The sequence below is a fragment of the Hypanus sabinus genome, chromosome 18 (assembly GCF_030144855.1).
Source record: "Hypanus sabinus isolate sHypSab1 chromosome 18, sHypSab1.hap1, whole genome shotgun sequence".
NCBI lineage: Eukaryota > Metazoa > Chordata > Chondrichthyes > Myliobatiformes > Dasyatidae > Hypanus > Hypanus sabinus.
The window spans coordinates 47,990,729-48,008,704 of record NC_082723.1 but is presented as its reverse complement, the minus strand read 5'-3'; the positions used below and the strand labels follow the sequence as shown (position 1 = coordinate 48,008,704).

The 17,976-nt window shown below is 40.4% G+C and overlaps 1 protein-coding gene across 2 annotated transcripts in view; it reads left to right on the top strand.

Moving 5' to 3' along the window:
- The window catches only part of brinp1 (bone morphogenetic protein/retinoic acid inducible neural-specific 1), a 417,096-nt gene that overhangs the window by 311,434 nt on the left and 87,686 nt on the right, over window positions 1-17,976 (top strand). For both annotated transcript variants that reach the window (XM_059994295.1, XM_059994296.1), the window contains exon 4: window positions 5,277-5,446. In XM_059994295.1, the coding sequence (XP_059850278.1) occupies window positions 5,277-5,446 (170 nt within the window). The remainder of the gene's footprint in view (window positions 1-5,276; window positions 5,447-17,976) is intronic.

The window sequence follows — 17,976 nt, the reverse complement described above, 5'->3', positions numbered from 1 at the left end:
TCTATCAAAACAAGAAGAAAGATGATCTTTTAATGATTCTCAAGGAAATTTGCCAGAAATCTTGTGCAAATGAAAGTTTACAGTCAAATTACCCAAGCACTTGCACTTGGCAGGTGTACCTACCCAAGCCCATTAATGTTATCTGTTGGAAGTACTAAATGATACAAGAGCAGTGACTCAACAAAGCAAAAGGATATAAGACTCTCACATTCACTCTCCAATTATCTGAAATCTAGATTATTCACTATCACTTTCAGAACAGTGACTCAGGAGAGACATCACATCCAAAAACAATATTTTTTGTTAAAGTACCATTAAGTACCATTGACTCAAAATGGGGCTTGCTCACCTGACCAATATAAAAGATCAATAATCTCCATCATCTGAAAAGTCATAAGACTGACAATAAATGTTCTTCGAACAGTGGGCGAATGGATTTAGATGTTTTATTATCTGCAAGTTTTCAAGTGGAGATTCATGTTTCTTTTCCTTTCAACAGGGGTATGGCAAATTGATGCCATTTCCTGTCAGTATGAAGGCCATGATTTGCAGCCTTTCGTTTGCACACTGGAAAGGCACTGATATTTACTTTAAATGTTTTAGTTCCAATGAAACAGGTGATATCTGCTTCTTCAAGCTTTCACAAATCTTAGAATTTAATCTAATTGTCAAATTCACGGAAATTTTTTTAAAGAATCGGGGGGCACTTAACTGTAAAGAGGACAGAATGCTTTAAATCGGGTATGCCAACAAGCTGCCAATCATCGCAGGAAACAGCATGCACAAGTTCTAAAAGCATTAAAATCAGGCCTGACTATCAAAATAGTTCAAGCCTCCTGCTGCTTGTCTAATTAATTCACGGTCACCTGGTTGACTTATTCCAAAAACCAGAATCCACACAATAAAAAGTGAGCCTATGCCAGTGCAATATTGTGCTGACCGATGCTCACAATATGCAGAAACATTTGCAATTCCCATCTGAATTCTGTCAACTGTAACTCAGCACTTTTGGTCACAATCCAGATTTCTTAAGGTGAATTGAACTGCTTGAACTAGCATTCTGGATCGTTAGCTCAGGGAAGCACTTTCTGATTTAGAATGCATTCCCTTCCTCCTCACTCTCCCATAAATTACAAAGTTCAAAGTAAATTTACTATTAACTTTATTATGTGCAAGTTTATTATCAACTATATTAAACATATTATCAACTCAGCTACAGAAAGTAGGCCCAGGTAGAATAAAGAATAACTTTAACAGCAGAACATAGTTTCTGCAGTTCAGTGTAGACAATGCCACAACATATACAAAAGGGAGACAGGCAACAGTCTGAGAGTCAGGCAACAAGGCACCTCAGTAATATTGCGAGGGAAGACCAGAACAGACCTGTTAGCAGACCCAGAAGCATGGGATCCAGTCTTTGGAGATCCTGGGCCTGGAAACTAACATGAACTGCTCAAGCCTTCAAAGAAAAAGATTAGAGAGAAAATGGATTGAATCATGTCAAACCTACTTCCCCAAATGGTCTAAATGAAGCCTAATTACTAAGCCCGTAAAATATACCTACTCCCTAATAGATCTAAACTAAGCCTAATAACTAGGCCTAAAAATACTGATTGGAGCTATAAAATTAGAGCCTTGAGAATAAGACAACATATTCCCTGTTAATTTAATCCAGAATAAGACTCCCACGCACCCAGATACAAAAGAGATCACCAAAAACTATGCAAAGCAGGGGAGGTATAACGTTTTTGAACTCACATATAGCTCCGTACTTCCACTATGATAGATCCCCTGTGCCACCCAAGGCAGTCCAATTCAAGTGGCACCCCAGCCCTTCACACAGGTAGAAGTACAGCAATATGGTGCTCCAGAACAACCGCTCCCCAAGCAGGCCAGACAATAACCTTCTCGGTCAAATCCCCTTCTCTTTCCTTTCCAGGCTCCCCCCTCCCCGCTAGGTCCCCCTTACTCCCTGCCATACATCCCCTCATTCTCCGTCAGTCCCCAATAAACTTCCATCTCCCAACCCTAAACCTAACCCTAACCGTTGCACCCCACAAACCTTGGCCTGGCCAGGTCCCTCCCCTCCTTTTCCCTTCCAGCCCCTCACCTCATCTCCCGACCATACCACTAACCCTAACCCTGAACATGTGTATTTTTATTACTGAGGCTAAGCAAGGTTGGACAAAGCTCGAAATGCACATTAAACTTGTGTACTGACCATAGAAATGGAATGACCCACACAATGAAAGTGAAGAGGTACATACTACAAAGGTGACATTTACTCTGAGCAATTGAGACACTCAGATAAGACACGGCATAGCCTCTTAGCAGAGATTGATGGAAGCTGTAATAAAAGTCAACACATATCTGTGAATAAGTAGGACCAATACCATATTTTGAGCAGAAGGTCTTTTAAAACATGGATGCATGGGAACTGGCAAGGGAAAATCATAAATCCACAGACCAGAGTATTGGCTTCCTGAGCATGCTCAGTAAATATATATATTAAAATCCTTTTAACAGGATGGATCTGGTGAAGAAAGTCACTCTGAATATCCAGTCTGCGGAATTGTTTCATTGCAATACCATTTGGACCACTGGTAGACAGCAAACATGTAATAGCTTTACTTTCTTGTATGTTTTATGAAGTGTGTCGGTAACCAGAGAAAAAAGTTTTAGGTTAATATCCAATCAAAATCCAAATTGGGGATTTAAAAGAAAATACTCAGCAAGTTTTCTTGACTTGGAATGCACAAACTGAAAGGGAAGTGAAAGCAGAATCAACAGTGATTTTTCAAGAAGGATTGTCCAAATATTTTGAAAGAATAAAGTCACTATTCAATGCATTGTGCAAAGGATAGGGGAGTGTGATTATTTGGACAGCTCCTTCCAAAAGCTGACATCAGGTGTTAGGATTTATGAGTTTTTAAGTCAGGAAAGACACTGAACACAATCAGAACATACACTGTGACACATCTTTTAAAGAAGAAAGGGAGGACAGAAGGCAGGAAATTATTGGCCAGTAATCCTGACCGTAGTGAGCGGTAAGATTTTAGAGTGGTTGAATTTCAGTGTATAATAGAATAAGATGAAGTTAGTATGGTTTTGTTAAGGGAAGATTCTGGCTGTCGGATCTGCTAGAATTTCTTGAGGAGGTAACAAGCAGGTCTGACAGTGGATGTTATTTACTTGGATTTCCAGAAGGACTTTGAAAAGTTCCTTGTGGAACACCACTGGTCACCAATCTCCTAGCAGATTATGCTCCATCATCTACTACCACCCTACTGTGAGCAAGCCAATTCGGAATCCACTCAGCCAATTTTCCCTGGATCATATTCCTCATGACTTAATGGATGAGCCTACCATGGACAAATGCCTAACTAAAATCCATATACATCACATCCACTGTTCTACCTTCTCAATATGTTTTGTCACTTCCCGAAAGAATTCATTCAAACTCATGAGCCATGAGTCACCCCTCACAAAGCCATGTCGACTATGCCTAATTAGACTGTGCTCCTCCAAATACTTGTAAATCCTGTCTCTCAGCATCTTCTCCAATAGTTTGCCTACCATTGATGTAAGACGCACAGGTGTATAATTCCCAGGATTATCCTTATTTCTTTCTTGAGCAAAGGAATAATATTTGCCATTGCCAGAACCTTTGGCACTACTTCTGTGGCGAGTGGGAATGCAACAATCATTGCCAAAGGTGCAACAATCTTTTCCCTTGCTTATCATAGTAATCTGAGCTATATCATCTGCCCCCAAGGACTTATTTATCCTTACTATTTCTCAAGAGTTTTAGAACATCCGCTTTCTTAATGTTGACATGTTCTTCCAGCTTATCAGCCTGTTCTACACAGACCTCACATTCTTCAATGTCATTCTCACTGGGCAATACTAAAGCAAAGTATTCATTATGTACCTCCCCTTTCTCCTGTGACTTCAGGCACATGGTCTTCTTTTATCCCTGATCAGTACTGCCCTCACTGTAGTTTTCTTCTTGATCTTCATATGCATGTAGAATGCTTTGTGGTCTATCTTACTCCTTGTCACCAAGATTTTCTCATGTTCCCTTCTGGTTCTCCTAAGCCCATTCTTAATTCCTTTCTGTCCACCTTGTAACTTTCAAAAGCCCTATCTGATCCTTGTTTCCTAAACCTTAAACATGTTTCTTTGTTCCTCTTGACTAGATGTTCCATATCTCTTGTCAACCATAGTTCCTTCACCCTAGCACCATTTCCTTGCCTCTGTGTGACAATCCTATCCCAAACCTCAGGCAAGTGTTCCCTAAAATTTCCATTGTGCATTTTCCTGAGTACATCCAATCCCAACTAACGCTCCGAGCCTCCTGCCTAATAGCATCATAATTCGCCCTCCCCCAATCAAATGCTTTCCCATATTGTCTATTCCTATCCCTTTCTATGGCTATGGTAAAGGTCAGGGAGTTGTCGTCACCATCTATGAAATTCTCTTACAACTTACTGTAAGTTGGCAGAGAGTGGGCCAAGAAGTGACTGATGGAGTACAGCACAGGGAAGTGTGTGATTATGCATTTTGATAGAAAGAATAAAGATGTAGACTGTCTTATAAATGTGGACAAATTCAGAAATCAGAGATGCAACGGGACTTGGAAGTCTGAATTGACTCCCTCATGGCTAACATGCATGGGGTGCCCATGCTTATGGGCTTATGAGCTATGGGCTTATGAGCTATGCAAGTTTGTTTGTGTTTCTGGATTTCAGCTGGGCTAGAGAGAAACCTAATGTTGTTTCTGCAGAGTAAGAAGGCATTTGTGTTATTGCTGTACTTCAAGCTTACTCAGAGAATGTCTTGTTCACTCGTGGCATGTTACAAGTTGCCTTGTTTCTTAACTAATTGAGAAGCAGCCTGATGATTGTAAGGTTACCTGGCTCATCTGTCATTGCAGACAAAAATTTTCTGGTATCCATAATGGTTAAAGAGTACTTTGAAGATTACTCCTACTGACTGACATAAATTCCACAGGTGTGTGCATTGTTGAAGGGAGGGCTTACCATTGTCACAATCAACTCCACAAGCATTAGTGAAAAAATACTTATTTTTAAAACTGAATAAAAACATTTGTTTTATAATTGAATTTATTTGCTAAAACAATGGTGCCATCACATGGAATCGTAGAGTACTAATGTGTAGAAGAAGTGCTGTCCATGTTTATTGACATGTATGACGATATTCTTTATCTTTTGCTGGTAACCTTTGCTAAAGTTTCAATTATTCTCTCTTTGCAGGAGAGGAAGCACTTACTATGTATATGGACAAAAGCAAGTTAGATAGAAAGTCAGCAAATGCCAGTCAGAGTGTAGAGGCCCTTCATCAGCTCGCCTCTTCATATTTCATTGATCGTGATGGGACCATGCGAAGACTTCATGAAATCCAAATCTCTACTGGAGCAATCAAGGTACTTCACTCACAATCTTTTCAAATACAGAAAAGAAGTTGTTGAATAATGGCTGTGACAGTGGTCATTCTCCTTGGTTATCGTACATTGTCATTCAGTGGAGTAAGAATAATAAACTTTGCCTTCTTTGGCATTCTGTCAGATTACAGCTCCAAATGACAGAGTGAAAATCAAAAGATGAATGGAAGAAAAATCTAATGATACTAGGGTGCATGTTGAATTACTACCCTACCATCCTATTCATTGTTTCACTTAATGGGGCATCAAACTGTTTTCTTAAAGCACCAGTTTCTACATGATTTCAAATGGGGTAGTTTACAATAACTCTATGTGCTTGCAAACATTAGTATGTAATTCAGACATCTGTCTTTGTAATTAAAAATGGCTATATAGCATGTTGTATCGAATTTTTGCAGATTGTGTCAAATTGGTCAAAATAATGCAATTTTTATCATTCCAATATAGTAACAGTAAAGCAAGCACAGTTGTTCACATGGTTAAGGGATGCTATTCACAGGTGTGTGTGTGTGTGTGTGTGAGTGTGTGTGTGTGTGTGTGTGTGAGTGTGTGTGTGTGTGTGTGTGTGTGTGTGTGTGTGTGTGTGTGTGTGTGAGAGAGAGAGAGAGAGAGTGCAAGCAGGGCGATCTTGCAAAACTGTTAGCATGGTAGGCTGTCTGAGTATATTTCGATCAGGGACTTAAAGTACAGATTCATGACATAAAAGAGATTTACATCTGATATGTGTTATGCTCATTCCACGAGTCGCACATAAACCGTAATTTTGAAGAGAGATGCCAGTTGACTAAAATGTACCAGTCACTTACTGAGATGGGAGCTATAGGTGCTGAAGATGGAGTGATGAAATTCAAAGTAATCAGTGGTGTCAGGTCTTAGGGACAGCAAAACTGGAGAACTCAGAAGCAGAGGACGCTTTGAGCTCTTTTCCTGAACAACATGTCGCACAAAAAACAACTGCCGGCAGTACACTCCATTTCCATCAAAATTTTCTGAGATAGATTTCTTCCCACTGATCTGTAAATGTTTCAGGCTTTTATGGCCTGACATCTTCATGCAGATGCAGCATATTGAGCAGGAAGTTATACTGACAATACAGTTTATAAATGAATTCTGAATCTCATGACTGTGTCTTTTCCTCGTTATCTTCATTATCAGCAATAACTCTGTCATGCCAATAACTTCTGTCACTTTTGATGTTCCACAAGTGCCACAGATGCTACACTTTTCTCTGAAGTATTGACCGAGTGATCACAAAATACTCACAAAGTGATCATCCATTCATTAATCACACACTATTATAAACAGAAGATAGCCCACAGCTGCTGGAAATCTAAAGTAGCACACACAAAATGCTGGAGGAACTCAGCAGGTCAGGCAGCATCTATGGAAATTAATAAACAGTCGACGTTTTCGGCTAAGATACTTCTTCGTAACTGAAAAGATAGGGGGAAGATGCCAGAATAAAAAGATGGGGGTGGGGGAAAGAGACTAGCTAGAAAGTGACAGGTGAAACCAGGTGGGTAGGAAAGGTAAAGGGCTGGAAAAGAAGGAATCTGATAGGAGAGGAGAGTGAACCATAGGAAAATGGGAAGGAGGGTGGGACCCACGAGAGATGATAGGCAGATGAGAAGAAATAAGAGGCCAGAGTGGGGAACAGAAGAAGAAGGCAGCGGGAAGGAAAAGATTTTTTATTGGAAGGAGAAATCAATCTTCATACCATCATGTTAGAGGCTACCCAGATGGAATATAAGGTGCTGCTCCTCCACCCTGAGGAACGCCTCATCTTGGCACAAGAGGAAGCCATGGACTGACACATCAGAAAGGGAATGGGAATTGGAATTAAACTGTTTGGCCACTGGGAATTTCCACTTTTGGTAGATAGAGTGGAGGTGCTAGATGAAGAGGTCCACAATTTAGGATGGGTCTCACCTGCTCAATGATCTGCACTGGAAGGATAAGTGAACCAATGTTTCTGACCTCTCCCAGGTAAATGACCACAAAATTAAGTCCCTTGTTACATTCAGCCAGCTTTGCAGGGCCATAAACGTTCTGGATTCAGTGACATGAAAGATCCCTGAATCTTTTTCTCTGTATTACAAACACGAGAAAATCTGGAGATGCTGTAGACTCCCCCACCATAGGAAACATCCACTCCACACTCACTCTATCGGGGCCTTTCATCATTTGATAGATTTCAATGAGGTCACCCCTCATTCTTCTAAAGTATTTCATAACTCAGCCCTGTTGGAACACGGACCATAACCAGCTGTTCTATCATGAGTACAAATGTAGCTACTTCTGCAATGATTTTTCCTGGTTTTCTTGAGTAAATCAAGCTGATCTCCTAACTGCATTTCCAGCCTCCATTATTAAAAACTATGTACCACTTTATCATAGATATTAGCAAAGAAAGTGAACTGGGACTCTAACCATGGGATTGGTAGACCTATTTATCACTAACTGCTGCTGACACTACATTAACTGCCTTGATTTTTCCTTTACTCACTTCTGCCTTCGAAACTGCAAGCTCTCCATTAACAACTTTCGAGCATTAACCAATCTGCTGACAACAAGTAATGTGGGTAGGATTTGATGAACTGAGCTATCTCTTGAAGAAGCCGCAAGTCAGCTCTCAGCCTGATCAGGAATAGTCAGTGTGGTTTTGTGCGTGAAAATCCTTCGGGTATCTCATATGAGGTAACTAAAGGAATAGATGAAGACATGGCAATGGAAGGTGTTTATATGGACTTCAGTAAGGCCTTTGATAAGGCCCCATATGACAAGCTGATCTGGGGACTTGGGCTGCATGGAATTGAGGAGATGCTGATGAAATAGTTTCAGAATTGTTTCAGTAATAGGAAGCAAAGGGTGATTGATGGTTGAAGGTTGACTCTCTAACTAAAGGCTTGTGACAAGTGAGGTGCCAGGGGTCAGTTTTGGGACCTCTGTCATTCAATATTTAAGTAAATGATTTGAATATGAATGCACTTAGCACAATTAGCAGATTTGCTGATACCAAGTTAGTGAGTCTCAGTGAAAGTGAAGCAGGTTAAATGAATTGCAATGAGATCTTGGTCAGTTAGCAAAGTGGGCTGAGAAATAGCGAATGGATTTCAATTTAGGTGAGTGCAAGATGATTGCATTTTGGACAGTCAAACTATGGTAGGATTGATACAGTAAATGTCAAGGAATTGACAAGTGTTGTGGAATAGAGGCACCTGGAAGTACAAGTGCAAAAGTCACTGGAAGTGGCCATGTAAGTAGTGAGGGTGATGAAAAAGGCAGTTAGAGTGCTGGCTTTCATCAGTCAGGACATCACGGTTAAGAGGAGAGTCATTGTGTTGCAATTATTTAAATTGTTGCTGAGTACAGTTTTGGTCACCAAGTTAGAAAAGACATTGTCAAGCTGGAGAAGGTGCCACAGAACCATATAACCATAGAACATTAGAGCCCCCTTTTGGCCTTTTGGCCCTTCTTAGTTGTGCCGAACCATTTTTCTGCCTAGTCCCACTGACCTGCACCTGGCCCATATCCCTCATACACCTCTCATCCATGTATCTGTCCAAGATTTTCTTAAATGTTAAAAGTGAGCCCACATTTACCACTTCATCTGGCAGCTCATTCCACACTCCCACCACTCTCTGTGTGAAGAAGCCACCCCTAATGTTCCCTTTAAACTTTTCCCCTTTCACCCTTAACCCATGTCCTCTGGTTATTTTCTCCCCTAGCCTCAGTGGAAAAAGCCTGCTTGATTTCACTCCATCTGTACCCAAATTCGGCTTCACCAATGCCTTATACAACCTCACCAAAACATTCCAAATCTTATACTCAATACTTTGATTTATAAAGGCCAATGTACCAAAAGGGTGCCGAGAGATTTACAAGGATGCAATCAAGTTGATTTCAGATAAGGTTGACGTCCATAGTGTTTTGCCCAGGAATAGGGAGTGCAAAATTAGTGGATACAGATACAAGGCTAGATACAGATACTGAAAAGAGATAGGAAAAGTAACTTCTTTACACAGAGGGCTGTGAGTAATTGGAATGAGCTGCCAGAGGAAGTGGTCAAGGTGTGTACAAGTGCAACATTTAAGAGGCTTTGGTTAGCTAAGTGATCAGGGGTTGGGTGGTGGGGAATGAGTCTGAATAGCTTTGGGCGCACATGGGCAACTGGGACACGTGGTCAGTATGGACCAGTTGATCAAGAGTTCAGTCCATCAGTCCACTTTAGCTCAATCTCATAACACAATTTAGTTAACTTGTTTTTCAGGGTTCCATTCATCTATCTGCCCTGTATGATGGACAGTGTAAAGGCAAATGAAATGATGTTTACACTGTAAAGATTTTGATAGTTTCTCTATAACTTTACCCATAAAGTGAGGATCGTTATCACTTGAGATTTTCTCACGGATCCCAAATCTGGGGATAAATTCAGATAATAAAAATTAGCAACAGTTACAGCATCATTTCTCTGAGTTGGATAAACTTCTACCCATGGAGATAACAAACAATAGAACGAGTGCATAATCACTGTCCGTACATTTAGGTAACTGCATAAATGGCCATTTTGAGACGTACAAGTGAGTTCCGGGGGAGGGCCCATCAGTTAGTGTATTTCCAGATTACGTCCCTGTCAAATCAAACAGATGCTGCTACTTTTCTTGCTTTGGTCACAAGTTTCTCAGTTTTGATTATACCCATAATCACTTATAGTCTTGCTTTAGTCCATAAAATCCTTTCAACTTCTGATGGATCACGCTGTAATTGTATGAGATCATCAAAGGAATTTGGGAAGTATAGGCAGGCCGGATCACACTGGAGTACTACGTGGCCATAAATAATTGCTCTTGCTGTTTTTAACAAACGTGTCAGCTCATTTGTTCCCCCCAGTTATTTCGTCCTTCCCGTTAATATGAGCCACATTGTTTATAATGGCAATTGCAGTAAGTAATTTAAAAGCAGGAAAAGGTTCATAGTTAGTTACCATGTTTTATCAGAGTTCTGAAGAATTGAGAAGCCCATGTAGTTTCCATAATTGTCCGTTCTCATGCGCTACTCCTAAGGCATAACAGGATTCAATGCACTGGCTGCAAGCATGCAGCTTTTGTAAGGCAGGGAGGTTCAGCTACTTGAGCAGAACAGGAAGGAAGGTGGCTTTGCCACTTCAGCTGTCGTATGATGTGCACTCTCCACATATCCACTGAAGTTTTCCGATCAATTTTCAGTATCAGTTCGAGAGAAAAAAAAGCCATCAAAGAAAAATGACAGGTGGCATTTTACAATGGCCAGAATTAAAATCATACCAGTTCTTAAGCACAGTTTAGAAATAGATCATTTGAAGTCAGCTCCATAGTCTGTAGTGCTAGTATCGGTGGAAGCCAGGATGTCCACAAACAGAAATATACCCCTTGTGGACATTCCCATGTTTACCCTTATTGTGTCCACTGTCCCATTTGCACATTTGTTAGATCACGATCTGTAAAACTCATACATTTAGATGAATATTATCTAAGTAACTGCACTGTTAAAAACAAACATTACCAGTCACAAGTGGGTCACGCGAACTGTATGTGTTTTAAGCAGATAATATTAAACCTGAGGTTTACAATGAAATTTTAAACAGACGTCAATCTGGTAATGAGTAGCTAAAATTTGGCCATTATCAATTTGGTTGAAAGTAAATCAAAGCTATAAATTAAAATAATATTCAAATTGTATAAGGCAACTATTGCAATACTCTTAAAGCAACGTACAATATTGCCCAGAGGCTATAATGAAGCAGCCGTGAAGTCTTACACAAGTATTGTCCCAATTTCTCTTAACAGCTTTATTCTTTGATCTTGTAATTACTTTTGGCAATATAGTAAAACAGTCACAATTTCACTTAACTCTCATCTCACGCAGGTAACACATATGTATGTTTTTCTTTAACCTAGGATGTAACTTCTGTACAATGACACTTATTAAGATGGGTGTCCCTGCTTGTAGACTAAATCTAGATACTTCTCACAATTACACCTGGGTTCTGCATATTTATCAATGTCATTGTTTTTTGTCTGACACTTTTTTATGTTAATCTACACCATGAGCCTTGTTGAAACTATGTCTGGTGAAGCCAGGGGTACAATATCTAGTTTTGTCATCATATTCTAGTGCTAATTGTTTCTTTTCAAACACTAAAGTTGACATTATTATCCTTCATCTGTTCTTTCCAAGCCTTTTCCTTCTTTAACTTTTGTGCACCTCCTCTGCTTTTTTACAAGATTGATCTAGCCATTTTTGCATTTCACATCTACGTTTAACAAGCTCAGTCCCACCCTAGAGTCTTGTTAAGTTTTCTTGCTCTAACACACGTATACAGACACTCAATTAGTCGATTCCACCATACAATACATTTTGAAATATGCTTAATGCTTTGAGGTCCATGATGTACAAACTTATGTGCTACTGGACTCCTTTAGAGGTACTGTACAGAGGGCTTTCACACTACCATTCACACTCAGACAATCAGGACGCAAACAGGCACACAGACACACACATTTTGAAATTCTTTATTTTTGACAACACATCTACCAAATTTTTCTGTGCTTCTTGTGGGACCCAACCTGAACCACAGCAACACCACGTGCAGGACTCCACTCAGACCTTGGCAACAGCTTGTGTCGGAGACCATGTGGTCCACGGCAACCTCGTGTGGGACTGAAACCTGGAGCACGGCAGTCTTGTCTTTTTTTTAATGCTACAGCTTTCCTAGTTGTTGGCACTAAGGTGTTGGTGTACCTTGACTACTCCATTGAGGAAGGAATTTGTGTTCCAGCAGCTGACTCGGTCCTTTGTTCAAGTATGAGGAGCCTAGTCTACCATGGCGATCATCACAGGTTATCCATCTCAGTGGAACCTTAAATAACTATCATCGCCAATAATAAAATGTCAGCAGAATTGTTGGCATGTCAACAAAAACGCTCAAAAACTTCTGTAGATGTACCATGAAGAGCATTCTGACAGGCTGCATCACTGTCTGGTATGGGGGGAGAGGTGGGGGCTACTGCACGGGACCGAAAAAAGCTGCAGAGGGTTGTAAATTTAGTCGGCTCCATCTTGGGTACTAGCCTACAAATTACCCAGGACATCTTTAAGGAGGAGTGCCTCAGAAAGGCAGCGTCCATTATTAAGAACCCTCAGCACCCAGGGCATGCCCTTTTCTCATTGTTACCATCAGGTAGGAGGCACAGAAGCCTGAAGGCACACACTCAGCAATTCAGGAACAGCTTCTTCCCCTCTGCCATCAGATTCCTAAATGGACATTGAACCCATTAACACTATGTCACGTTTTTAATATATAATATTTCTGTTTTGCGTCATTTTTAATCTATTCAATATACATATACTGTAATTGATTTACTTTATAATTTATTTTTATGTTTTTTCTTCTATATTATGTATTGCATTGAATTGCTGCTGCTAAGTTAACAAATTTCATGACATATGCCGGTGATAATAAACCTTCTTGTGATTCTGATTCTGAAGTAAGATAAGGTATTCAAAATAACTGAGCCCAGAACACACAGACTCTTATGACTCAAACATTCCTTTTAATTTACTTGTGCACAAGGAGAACAGCATGGCCCCTGTCACCCACAATGTTCTGAAGGCAAGACAGAAAACTGTTTCTTATGCAGAATTGGCTTAACAGTTACAGATAATGAACATTTATTAAATTATATACGTTTGAGTTCCTTACTTGCAAGATCAATATCCATTCACAATAGATTTGTTAAAAGTCAATCGAATCTTCACACTGACAGCCAATGATATTTTTAAGTTTGTCAAGCAATTGTCCCTTAGTTGTTGGATGTGTTTCACATCTTTCCATTATTCCTATCTTGTTTGTCTCAGGCACCTCCTGTTGGGTAAAGGAATGCAATGCTTTAGCGAGATCTTTCTAGAAAAGCTTCACTATGGAGACATCACTCATCTGGCTTGAGTACACACTTCCGCAGTTATCCCAGCCTATCTTGTCTGTAGTCAGCCGAGGTGTCTCTGGTGGTGTTATTTCAAAGTTCTCACAAGACTACAACTGTCTCAGGCTACTCTTGCCTGGACATTGTCTTTAACCCTTGCCTTACTGCAATTTCCACAGGAACAACAACTGATATTCCATCTAGGTCAGGGGTGGGCAAACGTTTTGACTTGTGGGCCACAAAGGGTTCTAAAATTTGACAAGGGGGCCGGAGCAGGAGCAGATGGACGGAGTATTTTGGTAATGCACCTCATAAGAGAAAATAAAATATCATGGGATATGTAGAAAACATATGCTTTAATTTCAATTGAAAATGAACAAATGCATTACAACAAAATATCTGTCTTTGAAGTCCCATGGTATTTAGCTATTTATTGAAATGACTTTTAAAACACTGAAAATTAAATGAATAAAATACAGCTTTTTTAATAGTAACAGTTATTATTGTAAAGCACTGAAAATTCTGTTATCCTTCAAGATATTATCATCATCACTCTCCTCCTGACTGTCTTTATTTCAAAAACGGTAGGAGATGCAGGTCTACTTGTCCTGCTCCTTCTTGTTCAATTGTCCCCTGTGCCAGAACTCAACAACGACCAGCACAAAGATAGAACAGTGACAGCGCGCCAGTATGCGGAGCACATTATTTGATCTGGAGCGCATTTTTTATTTTGAGAACTTACGTGCACCTGCGCACTACTCATGTCCATCACTTAACAGAAATGACATGTAACATGTAAGGCTTATTGAAAAAAATATTTTCAAATGCATTTTTTACATAACACAATGAAGAAACTTATTTTTAATTTCAGTGGGAAATGTGTTGTTGGTCTCCCTTTTTAGCCAGCGCATCAAAGTCTGGATTTAGTTTTGTTGTGGCGATTCTCAGGATGGATCTGAGGTGTTGGTCAGTTAACTTGGATCTGTGGCTGGCTTTGTTGATGTTCATGACGCTGAACGCCTGTTCACACAAATAGGTCGAGCCGAACAAAGAGTAAGCGCAAATGTGGAATAATACGCTGCACTTCAACAAAGGTCAATGTATATAGAGTGCGTCATCTATTGGGAAAACGCCAGAATTGCGGGGAAAAAATGTTAACAATGTTTATTAATATAATTTCATCAAGTTCTGCGGGCCGGATTAAAAAGCTTAACAGGCCACATATGGCCCGCGGGCCGTAGTTTGCCCATGCCTGATCTAGGTCACCTCCAACCTAATGGCGTGAACCTCGATTTCTCCTTATGGTAATATTTTTCACTTTTTGTTCTTTTTCCCTCCCCCTTTCTTCTTCTATTTCCAATTCTAGCCTCTTTTCTCTTTTCTTCACCTCCTTCTGGCATACCTCCTTCTTCCTTTTCTTCCATAGTCCACTTAATTCTCCTATCAAATTCCTTCTTCTCCAAGTCTTTACTTTTCACACTCACCTAACTTTAGCTATCACCTTCTACTTGTCCTCCTTCTCCTCCCCTTACCTTTTTATTCTGGCATTTTTCCCGTTCCTTTCCAGTCTCGGCCCAAGATGTTGACTTTTCATTCATTTTCATAGATGCTGCCTGACCTGCTAAATACTTTGTGTGTGTTACTCTGGATTCCCAGCATCTGCAGAATCTCTTGAGTCAGCATTTATTGTCCATTCCCTAATAGTCCCCTGAGCTGAGTGCCTATTTCAGAAGATAGGTAAGACTAATCTACATTAGTTGTGTAGCAGTAATTTGAACAAGCCAATGCTGCTGCTGACAACTGCACCAGTAATTCTCATTGTACGACACACTTTCTAATCAATCCAATAATAAAATTCCACAAAGTTGAAGAAATGTATCTGATCCTTTATTGTGTGGCCTCCATCGGTGATGGGGAGTGGCCTCTCCAGGGTGCAAGCCAGGGCAGAGTTGATATGGAGATCCGCCTGTTGCCCATGCAGTGGGACCACCCTCTCCATGCTGACGACAGGTCCAAAGGAATGTGGAAAGTCGATACAGCTTGGTGCCAGCAGCATCGCAGGAGTTGCTGTGCCGGTGCTGGGTTCAGCAGTCAGCCGCTTTCGGGGCTCCGACTCCGGATTTTTCCTCAGAGTTTACTCCCACAGCCTTTCCCATGAGCGGGTTTAGCCACAAGGCAGCGGAGGTTTGAAATTGGAGTTTCCCCTCTCCTAGATGAGTGACATCCGCGGTTAACGAGCCCCATCTGCCCAGAGCAACTGGTTTTAAGGCACCAGTGGCCCGCCTTTGCCCCTTCTCCTGTCAGTGAGAACAGCTCCACCGGGCATAAGGACTATGCCACATGTGAAGGCCAGGAGTTGGACTTGGTTGTCAGAGGCTGTTTGAGACACACGGCATGAAGAGCATTTGTTTAGCAGTGGGAGCTCGTCCCCACTACCACCCTTCAACTGTGACAACCTTTGGAACCGATCCTTTATTAACAACTAGCAAAACATACAATTCTGAAGTGATGCAGTTTATGAATCTAAAACTAGTGATATTAAATGTACTTAAGTAGACATAATCAAATTAAGCATAATTAAGTGAAGCTAAGGGATTTTAACAAAAGATATGACACCCAGTGGTCCAAGTTCTAAACTGCCCAGAACAAAGAATTAATATATCGGTAAACTCTTAGCTTTTACAATTCCCCCCGCCAACGTGGCCAGCTACCAACATAAACATAATAAACACGCAATACAGAATACAATGCAGATAGAAAACAGATGCATGGCTCCTACAAGTTGGTCTGGAGTCATTGAGTCCTTGAAGAGCTTCAGTGAATGCACTGGATGTTTACATGTTTGCCATGATTGTCACCATATTTATTATTCAAATCCAGGCTTATTCCATTATATAAATTCCGCCTGCTGGCTGATAAGGATTTGACTCTTTGTTTCAGTGCCTTTTACTCAGGCCTCCAGACCATGAACACAATACATCACAGTTCACAAACTCCTGATGGGCAATGGTAAGATCAAAAGAACCACAATGCAACAGTGACCATGGGGCACTTATTAACTAGCATGGAGTTGTAAGCTTGCGGTTTCAACTGGTAGATTAACTCAGTTTTCTTTTGGCCTGCTGGTTTCAGGCACATATGGAGGTACACAGTGGGACAGTTAGTAGCGCTGCTACCCGTTGACTTGACTTTGATCTTGATCACTGCTCCTGTTGTCCTTGTGACTGTGGATTCCCTCTGTTTTCTCTCAGATTCCAAAGATGTGCAATTAGTTGGTTAATCAGACCCTTTAAATTGCTCCGAGCATGCAGATGGGAGGAGTGTGTTTTGGAAAAGTTTGATGGACGTTGAATGTTGCATCTTGAATATTGCCATTGTGCTCACCTCTTGAATGAGAAATCTTGGACTGGTTCTTAGTGTCACAGAAAATAAGTCATTTTAATAGTAAAGGATCAGAGTGGGAAGGGGTTAGCAATTTCAGATTTTTTTAGTGTTATTTCAGAGTACGTGACCTGGGCCTAGCACTTAAGTGCAATTACAAAAGAGCTCAGCAATGACTCTGCTTCCTTAGGAATCTGCAGAGATTCAGCATGACATCTAAAACTCTGACAAACTTTTATGGGTGTGTAAGGGAGAATATATTGCCTTGCCAAAACACAGCCTGGAAACAACAGTGCCCTTGAATGGAAAGTCCTACAAAAAGTCGTAGATATAGCCCAGTCCATCATGTGTAAAGCCCTCGCAGCCATTGAGTACATCTACATTGTCACAAAAAAGTAACATCCATCGTCAAGGACCCCCAGTGCCCAGGACTTACGACTCAGGTTCAGGAACAGTTACTACCCCTCCATCATCAGGCTCTTGAACTAAATGGGCTAACTTCACTCAACTTCACTCACCCCACCATTGAAATATTCCCACAACCAAGTGACTCATTTTAAAGGGCTTTTGTCACATGTTCTTGATTTTTTTTCCCCTGCTTGCTTGCTTGCTAGCTTATTTATTTATTTTTGTATTTGCACAGTTTGCTGTATTTTGCACACTGGTTGAAAGCCCAAATTGTTGTGTGCTTTCATTGATTCTGTTATGGTTACTGTTGTATAGATTTTGAGTATGCCCATTAGAAAATTAATCTCAGGGTTGTATATGGTGACATATATTTTCAATTATATTTATCATTATTATTGTTATGAGCAGAGAGACAACATCTGCCAGAAGTAAATTCCTTGTATGTGCACAGGTACTTGGCGATTAAAGTCTGATTCTGATTCTGATTCTGATTCTGAAATGTACTTATATACTTTGAAATTTGAACAATGGCATGATAGAAAACAAACTCCAAAAATGTGAATAAATTTGTAAAAGGTTTACAAGTATGAAAGGAGATGTTAAAAATCACTTAAATAGTTTGGAGCCTGCATTGCAGCAACACAGGAGATTCAAGCAATGACCTGTATTTAAGTTAGTGCACTGAAGGACCCTAAGTGTCAGGTAAATAATACTTCAGAAGGTACAAGAAGAAAGTTATTCAATTTTATCATGTTTTTTTTC